Source organism: Corylus avellana, chromosome 8, assembly GCF_965113065.1.
Source record: "Corylus avellana chromosome 8, dhCorAvel1.hap1.2, whole genome shotgun sequence".
NCBI lineage: Eukaryota > Viridiplantae > Streptophyta > Magnoliopsida > Fagales > Betulaceae > Corylus > Corylus avellana.
The window spans coordinates 3,191,450-3,218,204 of NC_142497.1; the positions used below are offsets into that span (position 1 = coordinate 3,191,450).

Sequence of the window (26,755 nt, forward strand, 5' to 3'; positions counted from 1 at the left end):
AACGACACCGTTCCCTTTGCACATCTTTCTTTGCCTTTTTCTGTTTTTTTACTTGACCTTTTATTTTTCGTATTTCCGTTTTTCGTTTTGTTTTGTTTATTTTCAGGCGCCGGTGAACGTTGTTCACGCTCCCGATAGTTTTGCTTTCGGCGGCTATTGGTTGAACGGCGCCGTTTTATTAGGCTAATCTCCTTTTCTTTAATCCTTATGTTAATTTACTTGGAATTGTATTTTTATCTTCTGCTTTTTTCTTGCCTGATGGAAAAAAAGTTCATTATCTCAAATTTCCTTTTTAATTCATTATATTAAATTAGATTAATAATACTCTTCACATTTATTTCACACCTGACGTACTTTAAGATGTTCTCCTTTTGTTTTTATTTTTTTAAGTGGTTAACATAAAAATTACTTAAAATAATATGAGATGGAATTGATAAATAGGTGTAAATAGTAGCATTATTCATTAAATTGACACATGTCCAAACTGCATTTAATTATAGCATGCTTTTTACGAACTAATTAAAATACATACTTTATTAAAAATGCATATGTATACATATTAGTTTAATAGACTCTTTTTTTTTTCTTTTTTTTTTTGAAAAACCACTTAAAACGCGATATATATCAGATGGGGTTGATAAAGAAAACTTTGTCTCCGTCTATTCCTCATTTACATTTTTATTTATTTATTTGGGAGTAAAAAAGATGTAGAAAAAAACTTTTGAAATGCAACTTCTCTTTATTGGGTTCTCTTTTTCTTTCTTTCTGAGCAATTTCCTCTGTTGTTTATTGAGTCATTAGACTCTGTTTTTTTTTTTTTTTGTTAATTACCAATCCTAGCTCCAACTAATTATCATATATGTTTTGTCCTTCAATATAGCAAAGTGAAAAGTGGTCCTTGACACAAAGAGACAGAAATATTAATGTCTTTTTGTTGGGGGTATGTCTCACGGGTCTCAATCTTTTTTATTCATAAAGGTATTACTTGAGAACTCATCAAACTCCATAGAGAATAACAAAAAGGTGGGATATATTCATCACTTTTGTGTATGATTAGTTAGATAAACCTAATTTTTTCAACCAAAAAAAAAAAAATCAACTTATCAACTCTATTAGTTGAAGTGAAAACTAATAGTTACAAACTTTTTCTAAAAGATATATAAATTTGGTTATATTTTTACTCATTGTTGGACATCCTATAATCATTGTGCATAATGTATTAAATTGATTTGGTCTGGTTGTGAATGTGAACGTTATCATGACTTTTGGGTTGAAGGGAATGAGTTTTGCCTTGAAGTTATCTGCCTTCAATGCCTACGAATAAGAGCTACCTATGCATTGGTTTGACTTTGTTTGACGCAGATCTGTTGTTTAATTTGAAAATTAGTCATAAATTAGCAGATTTTGTTTGAGTCTGAAATGTAATACGTCATCTTTGACACTTGTAACTTCGTAACTTCGACTATGATTGTTTCAAAACTTTGCTATGTGTTGTTTGAGCTTTATGCTTGTTTATGAGTGAATGAGATTGAACTTTTTAAAAAATAACGTAAAATTGTAGTTTAATTAATTTAAAATAATCAATTGGATTGATTCATCTTTAGCCTAATGTTTTATAATGGATATAATTCATTCAATTCTTATTATGAAAAGGTGTTGAGATTTTATTGGACTAATAAATGTAGAGCCATAAAAGAAATTAACACACTCCTGAATCAATTTGGTTAAAAGAGCACGATCAAATTCAAAACCATACTTAATAATTAATATAGAGTATTCTAGAATTTTGTTTTTCATTAATATTTGACAGCATTCTCCGAGAGGCTTTACAGCTATTCCCATACTTTTTTAGTAATTTTACTACTTCACATTATAATTTCTTTAAAAAATAAAAAATAAAACAAAAGGGTGGTTGTTGCGCTCCACACAAGAGAGTATGTTTACTCAGCTCAAGTACTCTTCTGAATAAATAAATAAAAAAAAATCGAGGACTCCTCTGACTCAGTTGTGGAGTATTGAGTGGGTCCACGCGATATGATTCAGACATGCATTGCTGAAAACCGTGGCTCTTACTCAATTGGCTAGTTGTTTGTAATCCGTGGGCTACTGCGATCAGAACCGTTCAAAATTATTAGTTGGACGGTTAGGATTGTCTAGTTAGGAGGATGTTGTAATCATTCCCATTAAGAGTATTTTTTTTAGGTTCTTATTCTTCTTGCCCAACGAAAAAGGAAAAAATCATTTGAATTTGTGTTTATTCTTGGTATTCACAGTAGATTGTAGTGATGGTTGTTTTCTTAATTTTGACAAAGACTCTGATTTGAGAGTCTCTTGACAATGAAGGAGGGCAAGAACCTACTCGGAAATTTCAAATTATCATGAACATGGACTTGACTTTTGCGTGTAAAAGTTGAAAGTAGTGGGTTAATATATATATATATATATATATGTTTTTCATTCTATTAAATTGATATGATTTTAAAATATGTGCATTTTGGAAAATGCATTTTTAAAAAAGTTCTATGAATAATGGTTAATTTAATAGATTAAATTAAAATAAATTTCTTCTAACCCAAAAGGAAAAACTTTATCTTAAAAGAATATTTATGAACTCTAATGGCAAAAACAAAAACAAAAAACATCATTACCCTTTTTGGTTCGGCCGTAGTTTATTGGCTCACCTACTCCCTATCTTTTGGTCTTCATAGTTGGTACTTCACTTTTGTCTATGAAAATCTTTAGATTCATATCCAGTGTCCTCTTTGTCTTTATCGTCGGGTACCTCCCTTGTTAGACATTGTTGTGGTGCTTATCTTCAGTGGCTCTAGTCCAGCCAGGCAACCACTACCATTACTCCCTTCTCTGTTGTAGTTCTCAAGTTTGCTTGTTGTTTCAAGTAGTTTTTCCTCCAGATTACCTCTAAAAATAGCGCAATTTTACACGGTCCATTTTTGGTCAATGGATCGAGCCATTCATTTGGCCAATCTCAATAGATCTTAATTGTTGTAATAATTAAGGTCTGTGTTGGGCTCCAAAGCAAGTTCATACCAGAAAGCTACAGGGTTTAGGTATTTTGAGAATTAATGACGCAGCACCAGCCACCAAGAACAAAAGCAACAGGTTTTAAGAAGAATAATAATAGAAAGAAACAGAGCAAATGGACAATGGCATCTCACCAAAGTCTATAGAATTCTCATCTCCAAGGGAAACCAAATTAGATGCAAATTCTTCATTGCCATATAATAACTGTTTTAGTTTATTTTGATGAGATAATAATAACGATAATAGCTTAGAGATAAAATATCAATCCAACAGAAAGGTGAAATAATAAAATAATAGCTATCTACATAAGTGGCTTGACTTCTCCCTATATGCATCTTTCTTGACAGTTATACATCTTCCTTGACAGTTGGTTAGTTGATAGTTTATGACACTGTCAAATGTCAATTACCCCCGACTGAAAAGAATTCGTCTCCAACACATGTCGTGCTTGGTACAATTCATAAATAACAAGGTCTAAACGTTGAATCTCTTCAACTTTTAGGCAACAACAATCAGAAAGTGGTCGATTTTTCCACATACATACACATATACAATATAAGAGTTCACATCTTTACATTTCAACATAGAGTGCATATATTATATACGGATTGAGGTAAGAAAAGTCTAAAGGAGGTTCACATATTCAAATTTTAGAGAGCACAATGATTTGCGATAACTTCATAACAAATAGGGGGCTAGAAAATGAGAATGACCAATACTTTTTTAAGACAATCAGCTTCAATTCAATATCATGTGAAGTATGAATTAATTTTTCTGAAACTTCCAACTTCTCCATCTCACATTGCTTAGCCACCCAAAATCAATCAAAGGCTGCCCAAACTGTAGCTTCACAAGGTGGCTTCTATAAGGTATTAGTATATTCTTGAGACCTGCCACTCATGGAGACACAACACAACCATCAGAACAATAAATAGCATAAAAAAAACAAAAAAGGCAAAGTGATGGGTTCTGTTTGGTAATGATTTTTAGAGGGTGTTTTAATGTAACATAAAGATGAAAGTAGTTTTGAGTGTTTTGCGTTGTTCGTTAACGCTTTTGTTTTGAAAAAGAGAAGAAAACTATGTCATGTATTTCATCATAAGGCAATGCAAACAGGTTGTGATGCAATGAATACCTGAAATGCACATCATCTTATAAAGAAAAGCAATCTCAGCATCTCCTTTTGTACTCATATGAGGCTTCTCCAAGCACTCAAGAAACGCTAAGTCAGCCTTCAGCAGCTCGGCCTGATCATGACTATCATAACCAATATCGTGGCAGTAGCAGCAGAAGTCCAGCCAATCAATTGGCCGCTTGTCCCAAATTAGAGACCCCCCATCTTTCCCGCTTGACCAATTAGGTCCACAATAATGCCCATAACGTGGGAATAACTGAGAAAGAAATGCTCTTGCGCCTGTATGCCATGGAACCTTAGAGACATATGGTTTGAAGCGCAATGGCACAACCTTTCCATCATTGTCAACAACCCCAACAGATTGCGCTCTTCTCCTTAATCCTCTATTAATAGTAGCTGGTCTTCCAATTTTCTCTCCAGAATTGATTGCCCATGGCAAAAATGAAAGCAGGGACCATCCCCACAAGTTGATACCCAAAAAAGCTTTTTCCTTAGTTTTTTCAATAAGGGCGCTCCTGGAATTAAGGGTTGTCAACAAATCATTGTTTGGCTGGGCGCTAAGCCATGGGAGACCACCAGGAAAGTTGAAATTCATCCTCGAGAAATTCAACAAGTCATCAAATTGTAAAATCCAACCACCACACAATTACAGATGCAGTTAACCTGCCACCAAAATCGCAAGGCCATATCAAGAGAATGGGTCAAGAAATAAGCAAAAACCAACAATAAGCAAAAACCAACATATTTTCTTGGTTTACTACACACCATGAAAACCAATCCTAATTACAGACACAGTTAAGCGAACATCAGTATTTGACAATATATTTCTTGAACAGGTTGTTTCTCGAAGCTGTGCTTGGTTGCCGAGAAAACATCGGAGACAAAAAGCGCAAAAATGAAGAACTCGAAACTTCAATTTTCCACGGTTCAGGACGGAAATTGCAACTAAAACTAACAAATATGAATTTTACATGCTTTAAACTTAAATCAACAGAAAAAATGAAACTAAAAAATTGTCTTCTTTTACTTTGCAGCATTTTCTCGGAGATCAAACAGACCAAACATGATAAATAAGGATCGTATGTAAGGAAATATTACGCGAAACATACAAACAAATAAGAAAAGGAGGATTCAGAGAAACACTGACAACAAATCACAAACGGGAAATCACCATATTTGGGGAAAACTTACGTGTTATAGTTCATCGACTTTTTGGCTGTGAAAGTAGTCCACAAGAATGAGTCGAAAGAAGAGAGGCAAAGTGCAGAGAGAGAGAGAGAGAGATTCACTCAGGAGAGAAGTCTCACACAATTTTCTCCTTTTTTTTCGTTTTATCTTAATTTTTTTTTTTAAAGAAAGCCACATCACCATTCTTTATATCTTTTTTTAAAAAAAAAAATTAAACTAGAGGTGAGCCACGGGGAGGGGCCCACCCCCGCCCATCACTGCGAGGTGTCCATCCGTTGGACGAGCTTGAAACAAAAGCCCTAAATCGACGAATGAGATATTGGGCAATAAGAAGCAAACATCTTTGCATGGCTGTCCTCATTTACCTCAGAGACCGCGGACTAGAGATGTGGCCTGGCCTAACAGGCTTATTTGGCCCTTGTCAACTGAAGCCCATCTAAAATCTTAGGTAATAAAATATATAAAATAAGAAATAAAAAATAAAAAAGAAAAGGAGGAAAATATCAAAAATACCTCTCAAATAAATCTACAATATAGAATGTATAAGATTGCACAACACTTGGTAACCACTTAAACATTTATATAATATCTCAATTTTCTTTTCTTTTCTTTTTTAAACCGAGTCAAAAAATCTCCTCCTCCCTTTTTTGACCAAACAAAATAACAGATAATCACTTGCACCACATTTGTTGGTTTTGTTAGTTAAACTGTGCTTGTTTCGACCTAAAACATTTTTTCAAGTGTTAATAGTCTCTCTTTCAATGCCTTTCTCTGCCACCATGACGGGTAGGGGTGAAATAGCGGTTGCGGTTAGCGGTTAGTGGCTAAAACCGCTAACCGCAACCGCCTAGGCGGTTAGTAAATTTTACTAACCGCCTCCGCTAACCGGGTAGCGGTTAACCGCCTAGGCGGTTAACCGCCCGGTTAGCGGTTAACCGCTTTGGAATAACCGCTTTTTTTCTAACCGCTTTTTTTGGGCTTTTTTCTTTGGACCAATTTTGGGCCGGGTTTGGACCGGGTTTGGGCCGGTTTTGGGCTCACTTTAAACATTTTTTTTTTCTCATTTTAAACATTTTTTTTTTCCCTTTCCATGGCCATTTTAGCATTAAAAATTGCTATATACCAAAATCTTGTTGGCCACCTTCTACAAATCTACACATCATATAATATACAAATAAAATTACAACAAAATCATCACTTCACTTGTAGTCATATACATAAACTCACAAGCAAGTTCATAAACTCACACATAGAAATAAAATAAAACACAAACAAATTCATAAACTCACAAGCAACCAAAAAAACCAACATATATGGTTAAACTTGAAGCTTGAGGCTCATTTCAATCAACCAAAAAAAGTTCATAAACTCACAACTTATTGTTATTATATATATATAATATATAAATATATATTATATTTAAAAAAAAGCGGTTAGCGGGTAGCGGTTAGCGGATTTCCAAAACCTACTAACCGCTAACCGCAACCGCCTAGGCGGTTAGCGGTTTTTACTAACCGCTTTCAAAGCGGTTAGGCGGTTAGACGGTTAGCGGTTAACGGTTATAACGGTTAGCGGTTAGCGGTTGCGGTTAGGCGGTTTTAAATTTCACCCCTAATGACGGGGACACTGATGTTGATGAACAATGATGTTGTCAACTCGAGCACCCCCGAAGGGTCTGGTCCCTCGAGGGGGGTTTTTGAGCATAGAGTGCACCATTTTCACGATGCCAGCAGTCCATGCATAGAGGCAGTAGTGGCAGCATTTATCTAAGCGTGCTTGTGGTTTTTTGGTGGGGGGTTGAAATCGGGATTAGGACAGGTGGTGGCAATCACGTTGATGGACTGGGCTACGACGATGAAGTTGTCATCATCGGCACTGGTCGAGGTGGTGAGGACCTAGGCAGTTTCTGAGACTGTAAATCACAATGTTCAGTTTGGAGGCCATAGAGTGAAAGGTAAGGCGAAAGGTGGAGAGGGCAACAAGGGCACAAGCAAGTGAGAAACCTTAATTGGTATGCTCAGAAAAAACAAAACTTAGCAGGTATCAAAGAATATAAATAAGTAAAACGTCAAGGTCGAATATGAGAATTCAAGACATTCTTAAAATTGTCTTCAACCAAGGCTTTTGTGTAACAGTGGGTGATAATATAAACTGCTTTGTACAAGAAAATTTTCTCAAACAGGAAAGAAAAATGTTCACTATAAATATGTATGTTCGACAACATTACCTCCACCTACTATAGACAAGACACAGAATACTTACATTGTTTATGACCAAAAACAAAAAACAAAAAGGAAGGAACCCGAAGAACAAATGGAAAAGACCTCATCCAAAATCCAATCACATTCTCTAACAAAAGTGGAGAAAAGAAAAGAAAAACCTTCATATAAAAAAGATAATACTAAACAAACTACACTGGACTACAGAGGATACAAATACACGAAATGGTGTCAAAGGATATACAACAAGATGTCAGGCAAAACTTCGTCCCAAACACATTGAATGAAGCATCATGTCCAGTCATTCAATTCCATGGTGGGGATGACGGTTTGTAGATGAAGTCTTGCGAAGATGTTGTGCCGTAATTCAAATCAAGGTTGTGGAGTTGTTCCATGAGCTGAGAACGCCTTTCTTTGAAGAAATCGAGACGAGTGGTCAATTCTACCAATGTAGACGATGCTGCAGATGGATGCCTTGCAAACTCCACCTGGAACCAAGTTACAAGGTCAATATCAAGGAATTATTTGAAAGGTATATATTGATAAAGGAAATGCTTGAAGAAAATATGGAAACACTGCAGATGAAAAAGTGGGAAGAAAATTTCCACATACAGAACGTCATTAAAAGAATTGATCACCGTCTTTGTAATAAGAATTTGCAAATAATTGGATTTCACAAGAAAGAAATAGATAACAAATCAAATAAATGAAAAAAAATGTGAATGACTTTAATTTTCAAAATAAAAGTTCAAGCGTATATTTCAAAAAATTCTTTCTCTAGAAGTGCTGGAGAAGCATAACAAGAACGCAAATCTTGCCTCTGCTGCTCTGGAAGTGGAGGGCGCCGCAGCAGAATCAACAGCAGAAAGATCATCCACAGACATACTTGTGGATGCCTCGGTACTTTTAGAATCGCTCAGGCTTGTTGAATCCATAAATTGCTTTCGAGATGGCTGCTTGATACTGGTGCCGGATGCTAACACTTGTCCTTTAATAGTCCTCCAGTCTGTGCCCAACAAACTCTCCTATAGTAATATGATTAATTTATTTACATTCTTTGGAACAAGAGTTTTGGACATGGAGAAAAAACAAGATGCAAAAGGACAAACAGGATCCAAAAAGAGAGACATTGAGAAAATGTAAATGAACAAAGATCAACTAAAATTCAAAAAGCAATTGAGATAGAGATTGGAAAGGACATCACTATTGCTAGTAGCCTTCCATCATAATGAGAGGAATGGAGATGAACAAGCAACTTTTCTTTCCGCTATTATGAAAAGTAAAGCAACTTTTCTCCCCCCCCCCCCCCCCCCCCCCCCCCCCCTCCCCCCTCTCCTCTCCTTTTTTTTCTCAACAAAAGCCAAATTGTAATAACTAAGGAATAGACTAATGCAATAGAAGGATGAAGAAAGATAATTTTGAAACAAATTTGAGAGAGAAAAAAGCAAAATATTTTTTTTAAAAAAAAAAAAAGAAAGAAAGTATGATGCAAAGATCAATTGGAATTATTAGCATCTCTTCCTTAATGAAATCCAAACAAAAAAAAAATGTTCAAATCAATTGAGACAGACAGATGGCTGAAACATTATAAAACATACCTCGGCCCTCTGTTTCCGGTCATGATTACAATAAGCAAGGGTGGCATCAAAATCTTGCTGAAGTAATCTCCTGCAGTAATTAAATATGCTTATATAGTAAAAGACGATGTAAGTTAACAAAATTCATGCAAAATTCCATGTTCCACTCAAATAATACTCACATCCCTAGTTTTTGCTACGCACTCCCGTATTCAGCAAAAATGGAAAGAGAAACATATATGTTGAAGTTCATAGAAAAATGTGATACATTTGACACCTCTTCCCATTTGATGAATAGCATGTAAACTTGCCAATTTTCAAACTTATAAATGTCCAAGCCTACATAATTTCAAAAATTATGTTAAATAAGGAGTGAAATTGATTTATAAAAGGGTTGTTCTTATTATTATATACATTTGAAATAGTTTACCCAATGACAAATATAAAACACAGGTTGCATTGTCTTGACCCTCTATGGCATAGGACCAGATGTGTGATAATAAACAAAACACAGAAGGAAAATAACCCAAATCCATTTCCACAAGAGTTTCCCTGAGAACCAAACTTATGGCTATCAAAGAGCACCAAACTCCAAATAAATTCATAACCAACAATAAAAAAACCTTATGTTTTTTACAAGCTACTTGCCAACTTGGTTCCTAATTTACCTTCGGCTCTAATTAAACTCAAACAAAAAAGCCCAAATCGAATTACAAGACATAAAATCCCAACAATTAAAGCTAAAGAATCTGGCTCATTCCAGATTTATTCAATTCCCAAAACAGCCTTTTTGGCTAATAAGATTAAAGATACTGAAAATTAAATCTGAAAATTTCCTAATAAAGCTCTTCTCCTTGGCCTTGTTGCATGAGAAACAGTCCCTCTGACCTCAAGGAAATAACACATGCAACTACTTATAACTTGACACCATAAGTTGATCGTTAAAAAAATATAGCATGATTTCTTAAACTCACTGTTGGGGATTATTATTTTGGCCATGTTGATAACGGTCACATGCATCAGAGAGGGAACCATAGTGATGCTGCCTCTGCTGATTTAGTTGATGGTGGAGTTCTGCAACTTTCTGCTTCAACCTGGCCACATCTGCTTCAGCAAGAGCAATCTCCTCTAGTTCCGCCCTTGTCTTCACATCAGTTTGAAGTCATAAGAATATGTGTTATACAAGCATTTAACAAGAAAAAGAAGAGCAAACTCCCTAAATATACATATACAAACCTTAGAATCCATGCCACGTGAACTGGAAAACTGTCCAGAAGACATGCTCAAACCGACTTCCAGTGCAGCTCTAAGGTCTCTTTCAGCTTGCAACTGCTCTTGCAATCTAGAAACCTATAGAGTCATTTACAAGTAAGAAGACACAAAGAAAGAAGATCGTGTAATAAACCTAGAGTTCTAGATATCTTCACATGAAAATAGGCTTCAAACATGTCAAAAACATCCAAAAGTACCCCAAATAATATAATAATAATAATAATAATAATAATAATAAATTTCCTTAGATATTACACCCTTGCAAAATAAGTCAGATATTGATCCCACCATTAAATTCTGGGAATGGAATACTAGGGGAGGTTGAACTGAAAGATACACCAGATGTTTTAAATTGCAAGTATAAAACCAAACACCTGATGAATTAACAAACAATTTATTCATTAATCACACATATTGAGTTTGAAACAAACTTCTGATGGCTCAAATGTCTTAAGTTTTGTACCTGCCCAGGAAACTCAGATCCAACATGTAATACAACAGTAAGATTATAAAAAACTGTGCAAAATGCTCTAGTGTCTAACATGCCAGTATGCTAGAGTCTTAAGCATGGCACATTTAGAATCAAATATTATTTCTGTGGCTATAGGCTTGCAATTTAACCCAACATGGGAAGCAGCTTCTATTGATGAATGGTTATACAAGGCACCCCTTATGAGCTAATTAAATGAACCACACTCCTTCGTATATGTCCAGAGTCCATTGATGAAAAGGGGCTGAGGAAAGCAACGCAATTCCGACAGTGATGAATATAAGAGCGCAATTGAAATTCCCAGATATGCTTCTTAAAAAAGTACTCTTCTAACTAGTTTCATTGATATCTAATCAATAATTTCGACACTTAATGGTGTGTTCCAGATGACATAGCAATATAAAACCTGCACTTGCCTCAACATATTTTGGGGATTATAAACTGGAGGTATCCTCCAATGAACATCAAATGAGGTAAACTTACCACCATAGGTGCATCATGTTTAGAAAGTCTAGAAAGCTTATAGCCATTGCTCCTATTCCATAGTTTTAGAAAGTTCATGCAATTAAAATTGCTGATGTCAAATTGAGTGAACCTAAGAATATAATCCAAAGCCGAGAATTTAAAAGGTCCCTTGTTGAACTTCTGTATGATTTGGTCTTTTTTTTTTCTTCATCAAGATTAACTTTTAATTCTAAAGTAACACTAAAATAACTGCCATGTGCAGGTGCATAGATAAAGAGATGCATATCTTGAAATAGTAAAAATGTTGGGCCTAATTAGATGGAACATAACTAGAATATGTAAAAAGAATGTCAGTGCATATAGCATATGTACCAAAAGAGCATGAATAAATCCAACATCAGAATGCCTAATGCTGATACAATATGTGGAACTATTAATGCAAACAAAGATCATATACATGACACCAGGTAAATTTTAGGTCAGAATTTGATAGGGTAAGAGGGAATACATCTTGTTCAAGTGCCAGGCGCCGTTCATGCAATGCTTGCTTCCTTCTCTCTAAGCTTGCTTGTAAAATTGCATTTCCTCTAGCCTACAAATAATTTAGGTCAATCCTGTTAGTAACACGAACACTATGATTTACTCTAGAATGGTTTCAGCAAAAGCAATGTTACCTCCTTTGCGATCCTGTGTTGCAAGTCGTTTTTGGCAATCTCAAGCCTCTGAATAGCAAGCCTACAAACAATAGAGTAAATCAATTTTTTACACAGACGAGATTACCTATGTAGTAATCACATTAAACAAAGAGCTTTTTATACAGTTGCTACAGCTTAAAAATAAAAAAATCGAAATAAGTCCACGGAAGAAAATTTTCAAGTTATAAAAAGAACTTATATTATAAATCGTTGCTTGAGCATTTTGACCTGTTGCTCAGACAAATAAGTCTCAGCTGTCATCTCTATAAAAATAATAACTTCAGTAGTATACTGCCAGACTAGGTGCAAGTCTCAGATTCTTCAAAAAATAATTTTTTTTTTTTTGATAAATTAGATTCTTCAAAAAATAATTGCTCCATTAGTCGTACAATTCATGCTACAACATTTGCAAGCTCATTTGTCTTGAACAGTGGAAAGAGACTTCTCCATTTGTTTGACATCTCCACTTCTCATTCATTCTTTGTATAATGTAATCGACAAAGAGTCCACCTCATTTACAATAAATTAATTAATAAAAATAAGATTTTTATTACAATAAAACAACGACATCAAAAAGGCCAATGATATTTGACCATTAAGCCATCCCACAAAATACGATTTAGCAATTAAAGTGACTATCTGATTGAAATCTCACAATTTTGTCCTTCAACAGTTTGTGATATCAAACAAACAAATCAATGCAAAAAGGGGAAGACAGAAAAAGGACGAGGAGAGCTTCCCAAAACAAGAAACAACTGAATGGTAGAAGGGAAGTTCAAGTATAAAGAACAAAGACAAATTATGGCACTAAAGTATCAAATTTTCCAGTCGGCATAAGGCTGCAGTATCTATGGATCTCTAGCCTTAAGTTAAAATCCTGGTAAATGCGTAACTAACTCGTTTTTAAGGATGCCAAAACTGAAACTAGAAGCCAAAGATTGTCTACGTTTCTCTTACAATATATTGAATGAAAACATTCATTGGAATATTTTCTTTACAAGACCAGTGCATGATCGGAAGGTGGAAGTGGACTATGTGTTCTATGAGTTGCTGTATTCTCAGAGAGTAACGCAAAGAAGTGAGGATAAAATTTGCTGGATTCCTTCTAAAAGGAAATCGTTTGAAGTTAAGTCTTAATATCAGATGTTATCCACTCAAGTAAGTTCCCCTTTAATCACATACCCCCGTACACACACAATTGATTTGATTAAGACTTCTCATAGCAAGACCACCCAACTTCAAATTGACACATTTATTAAGGCTTCTGCACAACTATTGTCTCAATATCAGAGGGGTTTCAGCAGTCAATTAATATGGCACCTGCTGAGAATCTAGGTTGCGTTGTTTATGGTTAGTACCTGGGTGGCAAAACAAGGCTAGTCAATGCCTTTACTAGAATCTTTTTTCTTTTTTCCCAACATACAAAAATGCTTGTGAATAATTGTTTTAAAATTTGGATGCAAAATTCCAAATAAACCCATATCAATCATTTCTTCAATCTGCATTTCTCCATATCACCTGACAAATCAAAATATACCTTGATCTAGATCTGGAAAAAAAAATTGACCAAGCGTATCAACCACTCCAGAGTGCTACCATTTTTTTTCCAGTTTGGAACTAATGTAACTTGAGCTGAAAAATTCTAAACCAAATATACCTAGTCTCTACAGATTTCATGCTTTCCGTGGATCTCATACATGCTTATCTCCAGAAACATAGAAATGACCCAACCAGACCAAAACCAATGTAGGCATCAGTACATGTAATTTCAGCATTAAATGAAGATGCATACCACCAGATAAAGCCAGATATATACTAATCCCACCACACATATAAGTATGACCGGTTAGCTTATTAACTTTTAGCCTCAAATAAAAAACAATGCAATTATATTTCGAATAAACATTGGCTTACAAAATAAATCAAAAGGAGGTGACGCATAAAAGTAGCAAATGACCCTACACACATTTCAGGTGATAAATACTAATGTGAAACTCCGTTTTTTGTAAATCAAAACAATAAAAAAATAAAATTTAAGCACCAGTCTCGATCCCTTTCTTCGAAAAGAACTCTCTTCCAGGCCCTCAAAAGTAAATTTGGCACATTCATTTTGAGAAATTTGAGCTACCAAACTGAAGTCTGGAAAAGCTAGAAAAGACATTAAAATATTCAGGCCAAACTTTGCAAGATCAGGAGTTTTTAAATCCTAACAGAGGATTTTTTTTGTTTCAGATAAAACTTGTAGATGCCCGTTATTCATGTTAAAGTTACATGGTTTGCTTAGATACATGAACTACAATGCTAGATTTGGTGAGGCTTCTTTGTTCACATTGGATTTTATGTTAAGATTTTTGTCATTGTAAATTTTAGGAAAACATTCGCCTTATACCATAGAACATTTTAAAATACAAGCCTTTTACAAGTTTATCCAATGAACTTCAAAAGAAACTAAGATTTTTTATTTTTTATTTTTATGAATAGAAAAGAAACTATAACATTGACCACCGTGGATTATGAGACTTTTCAGAGCCAAATCAGAGATGCTAACACTGCTAAGAACATGTACTATTAAGCAATGTGTTAATGCATATAATGAGTATCTTACTCTTCTTCTCCGGAAGAATCAACTGATTCCATTGAGGGTGTCTTTCTAGCCTGTATAAAAAAACAAATAAAGATATTCAAATGCCTAACATTGAACTTGAAGATAAAAAACTGTAGAAAGTAGAATAGAACATCTACTGCTTGTTTCTTGCCTCCGTCAAAACAAAGCATGTGCCTATCCACCCAAGTACTAGATCATCAAAATTTAACTAGGTTACTTGTAAGGACATTGTGTGTAATAATATGTCAGACAGCACTGTGACGCACACACTCCATGAAATCTTGAACAAAGCTCAAAATCTTTATAACAATTCTCATCAAACATTTTTGATACTAGTAGCAGTACAACATAGCAGTAGGAATAGCAGCATAAAAGGCAGCAGCAGTAGTGGTGGCAGTGATGAAAACAAGAGAGAAAGAATGTTAGTAGTAGCAGCAATAGCTGTAAAAAAGCAAGAAATGAAAGAAATTATGAGGCTTGAACACCATTTACAGTTCAATAGAAGTCTTTGAATAATTTTTTCTTCTTTCATAAAAGGAAAATATATTTAGAGACTCATGTGAATTAAGTTGACTACATCTTGAAGAACCTCAAAACCACCTTTCTTTAAGTAACATATCATATCACCTGCTGCTTGTGAATTGAGAGTTCCTGACAGTTGCAAAGTAAAATTAAAGAAGCATCAACACATGACAACTCACATTGCTTCTTCCCCAAAATGTTGAACGCTTTGAAGTAATGTTGGATCCTGTAGCTTTACTCGTTGGCTTTCCAGCACCTGTTTCAAATCCAGGCATGGTCAAAGGATGTGCCGGATCCATTGATGACAGAATCTCCCCTACTGATCGGTAAGACTCGCCAGTAGGTGATACACTTGGAGCATCCATCTCATTAATTGAATTGTCATCGACTTTCTTGTGCCTGCCTCGTTCCTTAGACAGTTCACCATTGGGATCCCCCATTTGTTGATGATCAACACCTAAATTTGAACTCTCAACTGAAGCATGATTCTTTTTACCGGGCGATCCATTGTCTGAATCATCAGCCCCAAATGCCTGCTAAGTGTACAAAATGAAATAAAATGTCAAGAAATGATCTACAATAATCAACAAAATTCTACATGTGTATGCATATGTTCACGCGCATGTACTAGAATCAACAAAATCGTGTGTGTTATGACTAGTTTACACCATATAACTGCCACACGAATGCTGCCAAACGTCAAAAATGTAACTTAGCACAAAGCTAAATCAAGTGTCAAGAATATTGGGATTTCATTTCTTTTCCAAGCACATTCAACAAGGAGGTAGAACTTTGTTTTTTACTTAAATAGGATAATCCAACTTTCAATGATTTCATCCATATACAAACTCTGGGAGCCGAGTATTACAATTCCCACCATTTCCCACTAATATTTCATAGGAGACTTCTACCGAAAGTAAAAAACTTGTTAGAGTTCAAGCTTTTCATCTTCTGGAGGGAACTTAAGAAGTAGCTGACATCTAAGGTTTGCCAGTTTCAAACAAGATAGCTAATTTAGACAAAGACCATCAACATTACATCAGGTGGCACAAGATGACATTTCTAACACACCATGCAGCATGAGAAAATGTAATCCAGCATATGGAGTGTAATTCTATCTTAAACTTTGAGCAGTGAGGGTAAGACTATTGAAGAAGAAACAGAACAACAAGATCGCAAATCAAAACATATTTTGGCTAATATATGTCTATCCATAGATAGAAATACATATACACATACAAACATATCCATATGCATAAACATAATTAAGCATATGTGCATCTGTGTGGTTGTGCATACATATATGTGTAGAGAGAGAGAGAGAACCTTGTAATCATAAAGATCACTACCAGCATAACCACTACTTTCACTCAATTTTCCACTGTGTACACGTTCAGGATCATCATCTGTTTCTGGATCAACTTCATTCTGAGCATCATGGTAACCATTTTCTTTCATATCTAGATTTTCATCATCAGTTGAATCTTCAGTCCCACTGTTTTCAATCCGAGAATCAGCTGAAATGGAGCATCTATTAAGATTTTCATCCTGAAACAACAGATGACGAGAGCTCAGCATTACCTTTAATTATAGTAAAATAAACCACCTGCTTAAGTATCCATTAATGACAAAGTCGACATAATTTTGAATGCTAAAATCAGAATCAAGACTTCATCCTAGCCTGTGTTACATGGACTCAGCAGTCTAGCTCAAGGTACCCAAGTTGAGACAACATAACACCAGTATGAGTTGCACAAGCACTCTGCGCCACTCACACAGCTAGAGTTCCGGACAAGCTTGCTTCTCTGTCTAAAACAGAAAAGATCCAGAAAAATAAGGAAAAAGAAAAAGAAAAGAAAAAAAGGATCCCCCAATACATGTATACATGCAATGCTGATAACTGAGGCAACATTGCTGAGTCCATGTAACATCATCTGCAATAAGGAAAACTGTAGGTTTACCTTTGAAATAGGTAAAACACAGAATGACACAAAAGCAGTTAAACCATGACTTGTTTTTAATCAAAAGACAGCTAGATGGAGAGTATCTTACATCGAAGATATTCTCATACTCCTCCAAGAGAGTTGTAATAATTGCTTGAGCATTATTAGCAGCATTTGCAGCAGCAAGAAGCTGGGCTGAATTATCACCATTAATATCAAAGTCATCCTCTAACTCACACTCGCCAGCTAATAGAGGGCGTAGGAGCAAAGGTGCCATGCAAGCAGCAACAGCAGATGGAGTCATCCGGTTCTCATGAGCATGAGAAGAAATAGCATGCATCATCTTCAGAATTCTGAGGAATAACAATTACTTTTAATAAACACATATTCCATCATCGTGCAAAACTGACAGATACACCTAGAAACTCAGGCATTTCAAAAAGAAATTATATGTTTTTTTTATAAGTAACCGAATTTCAAACCAAAGGGCACATCCAAGTACACAATAAGTATACCAAAAAAAGACACCTAATTTAAAAAATAAAAATAAAATAAAAAGTGAGGTGTATATAAATGGTCAGGACTAAAGACAAAGCAAAGATGGGGAAAACGAGGGCAAAGCACATCAAGTAAGAGAGAGAAAACGAGAGATTACCTCTGTAATAAACGCCGGTTTGGTTCAGGAAATGTCTCCATTATTGCTGAGCGCATTGCATTTAGTCGAGCTTCTTTTCGATCAATTTCTTATTAAATAAAAAGCAGAGCAACATTAACTCATAAGTATACATGTCAAACTTAAACCACTAAAATAATTTAAGCTGATAATTTCATGCACCCAATTTTTTTTTTTAAAAAAATAGAAAATAAGAAAATTATTTATTTTGATAAGTAATTTTTTTCTGACCTCAAGGGGAGGGTGAAGCGAAAATTCGAATTAGTGACCTCCGCTTCATGGTCCCCAACCAATTGAACAACCCCTTGGGGTCAATGAGAAAATACTCGAGAACAGAAAAATTATTTAAACCAAATAGCTCAACTTAATCCACAATCACTCTTTAATATATTAAGTGATCAATTCCAATATCCTGGACTGAACATAAAGAGCATTAATATTTTATACAGAACAGAAATTTATGCCCCCATGATTATGGCGCTGCCTCACAAACAGAATTACTAAGAATGACTTGCTTCGAAGACATAAACATCAGGTTCAGTCAGTGTTCCAAGATGTCTCTTTAATTATAAGTCTGATCAATTTATGTCGGCACAAACCCTGACTGGATGCCCATTTTCAAAGTCAATGAAACAGAGCAACTAGGATAACGGGAAGGATCCAAGGCCTTCAGCATAGCAACCTCAACATAAAATGGACTGAGGTGCAAGCCCCAGAAAGACTCCCATAACTAATAAGCACCAACGAGAAGGGGGGAAGATGGCTGTTTCTACCTCTAAAATACTAAGCCAGTAGTTAGCACGAATCTTAATTTTTGTCCATGTGTTTTGGCTGTCTTTTATGCAGGCTCTACAAAAAATAAAAATAAGAACTGTAGTTGATAGTCCAAAAAAAACTCCACAGTCAGACCTTTAAATCTACCAATGCTGTAAGTCTTTAGCTTTTGTAGGTTTCATCATTAGCTATCATCCCTTTTCAAATGATTGATTCATTTTATGTTTCTTTTTCTTTCTTTTTTTAAAAAAAATAAAAAATAAAAAATTTAACATTACGACAACTATGTTTTTCTCGCAACTATCTCCCAATTAAATGGTACAGAGAATATAAAAAACTCATTACCCTATGAACCATCCATAATAAATTTGTGTATAGAAAAAGGAAAATGGATAAAGAAAAGAAATAACAATTGAACTTACTGTAAGCCTCCAGCAATGCGGTGCAGCAGGATGCTGGAACTGGAGACGAGGGTAGCTCCCTGAGAACATGCTGCAGAACAAACAGGTTTTTGCTGAATATTGAATTTAGGTATTAAATTTCTTGGTCTCGAAGGGCAAAAAGTAGTCACAACCATTACCTTAACACAGTCACCAACAACATGAGCATCCTCATCAGGATCAAATTCAGTCTTGCCTAAAAACAGTAAGGAAAATTGAAAAAGGGATAATCTCAGTCTGAAAGGCATTGTACAACCAAGTAACATAGAATCAACAACAAATAATAAATCCAAGTAAACTAGAGTGATATCTATACTGTTTTCCTACTCTACTAAGAACAATAAAAGTCTGTATAAAAGTAGACCAAATACCTTGTTCATACTCTTGAACCCTGCGATCTACCTCCTCAACATCTGCAGATTGTCGCAAAATTCCTTCAACTTTAGTTCCTGTTGAAAAAAACACAGTCAATAAGAAGCTCCTTTGCTGCTTAGTTTTCATGATTTTCTTGTTCTTTTTGCTTCTTCTAGCTAGGTATTTCTCTTGCATTCTTCCTGTATCCCTGAGTTGTGCTTTTCGCTTTTAATAATATTTCGATTACTTTTTTTAAAAAAAAAAAGAAGACTGATAATCAAACTTTTATAGCATGTGCTATAAAAAGGTACAATGTAGTTGAATATAAAGGCATGATGGGTATGAACCCAACTTACAAATTAAAAAACTCATAACTCACTACAAACTAAGTCTTTTCGTCCGAAAAATGTCCTTGAAGGACAGGGTAAGTGGCCAAACTAAACCTAAATCAAGCTCAACACCGGTACAATATTCCTAACTTGACAAAATAGGGATTAGGACAAGACAGGTACCAAGTTGATGCACCCCATTGCCAGTCCTTAAGCAGGTGTTAGCTATTAAAAGCAAGTACAGGTATGGGAAATTCCGCTCCAAAATCATCAACTTTTCACTCAACTAGAAAACAGAATGCCAAGTACAAGCCCATCAGAAAACTCAGATGGCTATATTAATTGGCAATAAAATAGGGTCGTAAAGATTTTTTATTTCTAGAGAGAAACTTGCAAATCAAAAAAAGTATAGCAACTTCCAAATACACTGACAATGGATATGCAAGGAAACAAAATAATAATAAAAAATGAAAGAAATAACATGTTCTCAAAAATTATAATTATAAAACATGAAGATAAAGGAGAAAGCAAACAAATGTTTGTGATTAATACAAAGAGAAGATGTTCCACATTTTTTTTTTGTTGGGGAGGGGGGGCAATAACAATATAAAAAGAAGGGATAACTTCACTTAATACCCTTGAACTAATACGCGTTTTGAGAAAGCCCCCCAAATTTTAAAAACTCCCAATTTCACTCCCTGCAACTTTCAATTTGAAGCAATATACTCCCCTCTGTCAATTGCCGGATGTTAAAAGTGATGAAAATGACTTTTATACCCTTGACATTTTTATAAAATCCCTAATTTACCCTTAATTTCAAATTAAAAAAATTTTTAAAACGAAAAAATAAATAAATAAAACAAAAATTGAGGGGTAATTTGGTCTTTTTGTGGTTTCCATTAGAGTTTAACGTAAAAAATTGGAGGAGGGTAGAGTGCATCAAATTGAAAGTTTAAGGGATGAAATTAAGAGTTTTTGAAATTTGGAGAGGTCTTCTCAAAACGCTTGGTAGTTCAAGGGTCCTTGTGAAGTTTCTCCTAAAAATAAAACAAAACAAAACCATAGGGTGCAAAGTACTTTAAAGAAACATACAATCAAAATTTGATATCACAACTTACCAAACTTCTCAAGAAAACGAAGAGCTTTCTCAAGAAAGGATGGACCTCCGTCAATATCTTCTAGTGCAAGCAAAATTGGTCTTCCAACAACCAAGGACTTAACTGGACGCTTATCCCTCCCTGCATGATATCCCAAAATCATGTGTTACTAAAGTACACATATACCCAAATATAATTATAGATGTGAACATATGCACATGCCAATGCACACACATTAACTAACAGATCAACTACTTTTAGAATGAAGATCTTTAACCAAAATGTTAAGATGTAATAATAAAGAAGCACAAACATTGATGGAAAGACCCGTCAATTGAATCATTTGTGTCATTCCGAAAAATCCCATTGTGTCCCATAACAAGGGCAGCACTTGGTGCTTGTGCAAGGGCATGTTCTAGGGCCGTCTTCCACTCGAACAAATCCTCAGATGTCTCAGCCTGGCATCCAAAGAGAAAAACACACAAAAAAACAAAAGGGCATTAAAGTCATTTTTACAGGAACATGAGAAACAGTGATACACAAATTATTTACTGTGATTATAGAAGAAATTGCATTTTTTTTTTTATAAGCAATTTTTTGTCACAAGGGAAAGGTGAAGGGGAGATTCAAACTAGCGACCTCCACTTCATAAGGCGTGGTCCCTAGTCGATTGAGCTACCCCTTAGGAACCACTATGGAAGAAATTGCTAGTGATAATAAACTACTAAATGAAGCACCTTAAGTGTGAACGCTCTGCCATCACGTCCATCTGGAAACAATACGGTCAACAGCTTTTTATCTTCTCTAACCACAACACTGCAAGATAAAGAGTTACAGCTATAAGCCAGTGGTTGAGAATACTACAAAGAAATTGTAGTAGTGACCATGCATACCTCCCAGAATTGTTCAAGTCAATGCCTCCCAATGTCAAGTTCACTTCACCACCCCTTTGTGGAAGTGCACTCTACATGATAAAAAAGGGAAAAAAAATGTATATGTTTTAATTAATTTTATTACTCAAATCGATTAATATGGTAGAGCTGATTTACTGTCTTGCTAATATTTTACTGACAAAGTTGGAAACACCACTTTAACACAAATGGAACAGTGAGAAAGAACTAAAATTAAAATCCGAAAGTAAATAAACCATATGAACATATCCGAAGGAAATGACAAAAAAAATGTTCGCTACTAACAGGATCATTTTTGAAGAAGACTAAAGAAGTGCGTGTGAGGATAAACCAACGCTTCTTCCAAGATTTCCAGCCAATTCCTGCAGAATTTCAACAGATGCTAACATATTCAATATTAAAATGAATTTTATGCCAAAGGAATATAATATGTCATACAACATTCTATAAAGAGAGCTCCGTACAAGGGGAAACTCCCGGTGCAACAAAGAAGAATCCATAACATGCATTACTTTATAAGAAGATGGAGCTAATGGATGGATCATATTGGGTTGCATAAGGATAATATTTTTTTATGAATAGGGTTAAGGCTGTAATCAAGCCAAGTATTTTTTTAATATATAAATAATGTATATTCAAACAACACACAGAGGGGCGTCACCCATGTACACAGGAAGTATACAAGAGAACAGACGAATATTGAATGTTCAAGCTCAATTCGTTTAATTTTTTTCGAACTCGAGTCTATTTATTTTCTGAACAAACACAAACTTGTTCACGAGCTACTCAATTAACTTATTCATTGCATATCTAAAATTAATATTGTGATTGTTTTATTTTTTTCGTAAATCCTTACTAAGTATTAGTTGAATAATTATTGTTAAGATTTTACTATTTGAGTTAATTAGATAAATTAACTCAAATCTTAAACAATCTAATATGAGTTTATAAGATGAACAAAAGCATACAAACGGCCAAAATAGACAAATTGTTCAAGGAGGATTAAACCCCAGACCTCTACGCAAGTAGGATTTGATACCAACTCTTTGGTAAATTTGAGAAGGTATATAAAGAAGAAGAAAAGAAAGAGCAGGAAAAGACAAAGAAAGCAATACGAGCCCATAATAAACTTGCACGCCAATCCATCTTACAAAATATAATACAAAATTTCCTTCATATATACGATCCCGGGCAAGGAGAAGCTCACGGCTGCTCCTCCGCAACACCTACCTCTCCCCCCTTCATCAGACGTTGCCAACAAGGAGCTAGTGATAGTGCACTGGCCCCCATAAATCAACAGTGAAGGAAAAGTATGCAGGTCAGAGAGTTGTCCAGGTTGTTTCAGCATATCGGGCCTAGCAAAGGTAATTTTTTTACCCTGGTCGCCTGAGTCAGGATGTATTGAAGTGTGGCTGCGCGGCCACCCCCTAACAGAACAAAGACTTTAGCTTCTTCTTTTTTTATCATTGTTACTAAAGTAGTGCGTTTCCACACACTTCAAGGGAAAATTAGTCCCATGCGTGCTACTCACGTGTAACATTTTCCATCCACACTAACCGTCATATCTGACACAGGTGGTGACCAAAAACAATGGATAGTTTATAAATCCAAGTTGTAGTGAGGCATAATTTAGAGGTATAAGTATAAATGGGGAAGTAGTTTGGGGGAGCAAAGTATAATTTACCCTAAAAACAATGTAGTCACACAAAAGCCACATGCCCAAATGTATATATGATAAAAATCACAATAGATAAGATTGTTGGAGAATCTGAGCAAAGAGAATTAATGAAAGAAAAAAGTAAAACGAATTTCATAACCAACCTTTTGAAGATATGAAAAGCGGGCCACTCTTGAAAACCTGTCAAAGTAATCGCACATGTTAGAAACCATGAACTATTACCACCTGCCTAGTGCTAAGTGAAACTAAGTTTAACATTAAGAGAAGGATGGAAAAGCTACGTGATTAGAAAGTATGTTAGAAGTTCATTAGTCAAAGAAAATAGCACAAGCATGACTAAACCAACCAATAAAATCCAAATGATTTAAAATTAAGCTAGAATGATTTTGGAAAACTATCAAATCAATCATTGTTTAAAAAGGCAAAAAGAATAACTTTACATAAAATATAGTTCTTTTCCACAAGACTTCCCACTACCTATACCAAACAATTGAGCTTGGAAAGGCTAGTTAATGGTAGCATGTGGTCTAGGACATAGTAACACTCTACAAGCATATATCAAACAGTTTAAGAGCTTAATGAGAAACTTGGTTCTAAGTGCATTAAAAATGGCCGAAATGAGTGAGGTTTCAAATACTCCAAGGTTAGCATAGCACCCATTGGTATATAGCAGAAGAAACAATAATAGAAAGACGAAAAAGAACCAAATATATTTTTATCGTCCAACAAAGTCTAATTTGCAGTCCCTGGAATCCTCTTTAAATCTTCATTACTTCTATTTTCCAAATTCCAATTGAAAATAGTGCTTTTCCAAGTCACTGAAAGACATGCCAAACTGCACAGAACCCTTGTGATCACAATTGAAAGACAAGGATAATAAGTAGGTTTTAAAAGTACAGAAGTCAAGGCTCCATTTGTTAAACCATTTTCCTTCTCCCTTTTGTTTTATGTTTTCAAAACAAAAACATTAACAAACAATGCAAAATACAAAACACTCAAAACTATTTTTACATTTATGTCACATTATAACACTTCTTCAAACCGAAAACAAAAAGCATCCTCCAAAAGACATTCACAAATGGAGCCTAAATTACTTTCTTTTTTATATATAAGTATTTTCATTATCATAAATAAAAGGGTGCAACCCTAGTACACAGGGATAACGGAGAACTAATTTTACCTTCACTGGGGATGAGGGTGTTTCTAAGAGATGAGAGAGGGTTACCTCTCATTGTATGACCCATGCACAAATAGTCTCCAATATTGGGGGCAAAAGGACAAAAATAAGTTCTTGGGACAAAAATCTTCTGCTAAAAAAAATGAAGAAAGAAAAAGACAGAATTTCGCTTCATTTGAACTTTGGAATTATATGCTGTTTTGGGAAGGTTATAATCTGGAACTAAATCCCAACAAATTCTGACAATCTCAAGAAAGAGAAAAATAAAAAATAAATAAAATTGGGATCTCAATATGTTGGGAAAACTCCAAGGAATGCCAATTCTTAATGGCACATCTCTAAATTAACACCTAGTAAGAAATTGAAAATTTTAAATTCAAAAAAAAAAAAAAAGAAGTGATAGAATTAAGATAAACTTCAGCTCATAGTAACACAATTCCAAATGAAAGGTATTAGAAAATTGTGTTAGTTGATTTCAATAAATGAGCACCAGAAATTTGATTTCAGCAACTAGACAGAATTAAGGTACCTTTCATTCGCGAAAAAACACAACCTTTTGGGTTTTGGTTATATTATACTGATATAATGTTGCCATTAAATTCCAGTTCTTGATTAAAAGCCTACAACTACCTTCATTTAACTGCTCATTTCGAATATTTGACTTTCCCAATAACCCAAATCCCAACATTTCAATTTCAAGATCTTGTGATTAAGATAAACTGAAAATTAATTCCTAAAAACTCTCCACACCAACATAGTAACACCCGGGAGTCATCTAATAGACATTAGTCCTAGAACAATCGGCTAATAACAACACAATCCAAAAGAACCTACAGCAACCTTATACCAAAAAAGATCAATGAAAAACACCGGAAGGAAAGAAAACAATGTAAAAACAATATGAACTCTGATCGGTTGCAAGAATATATTACCCAAAGTAGTTTCACTGCCTCTTCGATTTTTCTTAAATTTTCCATTACCTCGGATCCCATGAATCAATGAAACCTTCACTTGAACCAAGCCGGACATAATCATTTAATTTAATTCAATAGTCCCAGTTCAGACTTCAATTACTTTCTTCTCTTACATTTTTTCATAGAAAATGGCCAATTTAACTAAATGAATTACAAGGAAAGTAAAACAGATTACTACAAATATCGGATTTTCCACTGCCTAAGACATAAAAATTTAAACAAAGAAAAATAAAAAGCATAAAATTTAAGCCTCCAACTCTATCCATCTTCTCAGAAGCCATACCGTATTCGAAGCCCCAGCCCGGGGGCGCTCGAAAGCCGCTATAGGAGCCGACATTTTCTCCGATTAGCGCCGAAGCTACGGCATCAAAAGCGAGCTCAATCCAAGCGAAATCTCCACCGGAAATGCTCAGCATTTCAACCCAGCAAGCCGTCCCGAGTCCCTCATTGCCTCAAGCCGGCACGGACGCGCAGATCGGCAGGTCAACTCGGGCGCAGAATCGCCGGGATCTGAAAGCCGCAGTGAGTTAGCTGAGAGCTTCGAAGCCTAGGGTTTCGATTGGCCAGATGATGAAGAAGCGCCAACCGCAGCCTCTCTCTCTCTCTCTCTCTCTCTCTCTAGTGTAAAATATAAATTCTCTCTGTAATTTTAAATTTGCTCTCTCACTTGCTTTCCCAGGAAGAAAGAAGAAGTAGAAGCAAGTACAAGCACTGTCTCTCTCTCTCTCTCTCTTTCAGACGCACATGGATTTTCAATTATCTGAGATTGTAACCGGATTAGGTGGAGCAAGGGCAAGAGTGGTTGTGGCCGAGTAATTTTGGTGATCTGGGGAGTTTTGCTTTTCACCTACTTTTGGCTAATAGGCCATTGCCAGAGGAAGAGGTGAGACTGAGAAGAGCCAGAAGAGGTCGGGTCCTCTACGGTCAAGTTCGGTCAAGCCCTGGTCCAAGTTTACTAAACCCCCAATGGAAATCAGCCACGTCTGCAACAAGTCAAAGATTGAGAGACTAAATTCCGGTTCCACCAAAAGAGTTACCAGACGAAAACAACACCTATATCGTAGTATTTATCCATTTTTTCCCGGAAATTAGTAACGTTTCTTAATTCTTATATTAGAATGAGAATTTGTATGATTCATGATTTCTATTTTAGAATATATATAAAAAATATTTTTTCCTCTATAAATAGACCGTT

The 26,755-nt window shown here is 35.2% G+C and overlaps 2 protein-coding genes across 3 annotated transcripts; both read right to left on the reverse strand.

Moving 5' to 3' along the window:
* Positions 1 to 3,458: 3,458 nt before the first annotated feature.
* On the reverse strand, positions 3,459 to 5,460 carry LOC132164158 (Phospholipase A2 family protein). Its single transcript, XM_059574594.2, has 3 exons — positions 5,369 to 5,460; positions 4,178 to 4,840; positions 3,459 to 3,932 (listed from the first exon to the last, which is right to left on the reverse strand). The coding sequence occupies exons 2-3, from the start codon at positions 4,770 to 4,772 to the stop codon at positions 3,808 to 3,810; spliced, it is 720 nt and encodes a 239-aa protein (XP_059430577.2). The 5' UTR covers positions 4,773 to 4,840; positions 5,369 to 5,460; the 3' UTR covers positions 3,459 to 3,807.
* Positions 5,461 to 7,576: 2,116 nt separating this feature from the next.
* Positions 7,577 to 26,424, reverse strand: LOC132163212 (Rho GTPase activation protein (RhoGAP) with PH domain-containing protein). 2 transcript variants are annotated; one of them, XM_059573418.2, is made up of 22 exons: positions 25,844 to 26,424; positions 23,553 to 23,589; positions 22,017 to 22,093; positions 21,714 to 21,784; positions 21,558 to 21,636; positions 21,134 to 21,278; positions 20,842 to 20,961; positions 19,412 to 19,489; positions 19,181 to 19,236; positions 19,023 to 19,092; positions 17,809 to 17,896; positions 17,263 to 17,506; positions 16,537 to 16,758; positions 15,390 to 15,746; positions 14,689 to 14,738; positions 12,063 to 12,123; positions 11,897 to 11,980; positions 10,398 to 10,511; positions 10,136 to 10,305; positions 9,183 to 9,252; positions 8,403 to 8,609; positions 7,577 to 8,072 (listed from the first exon to the last, which is right to left on the reverse strand). In XM_059573418.2, the coding sequence occupies exons 1-22, from the start codon at positions 25,895 to 25,897 to the stop codon at positions 7,890 to 7,892; spliced, it is 2,637 nt and encodes an 878-aa protein (XP_059429401.2). In that variant the 5' UTR covers positions 25,898 to 26,424; the 3' UTR covers positions 7,577 to 7,889. The 2 variants fall into 2 exon arrangements, with proteins under 2 accessions (XP_059429401.2, XP_059429402.2); XM_059573419.2 differs by having other exon boundaries at positions 15,390 to 15,743; positions 25,844 to 26,423.
* Between the last annotated feature and the right edge of the window lie 331 nt (positions 26,425 to 26,755).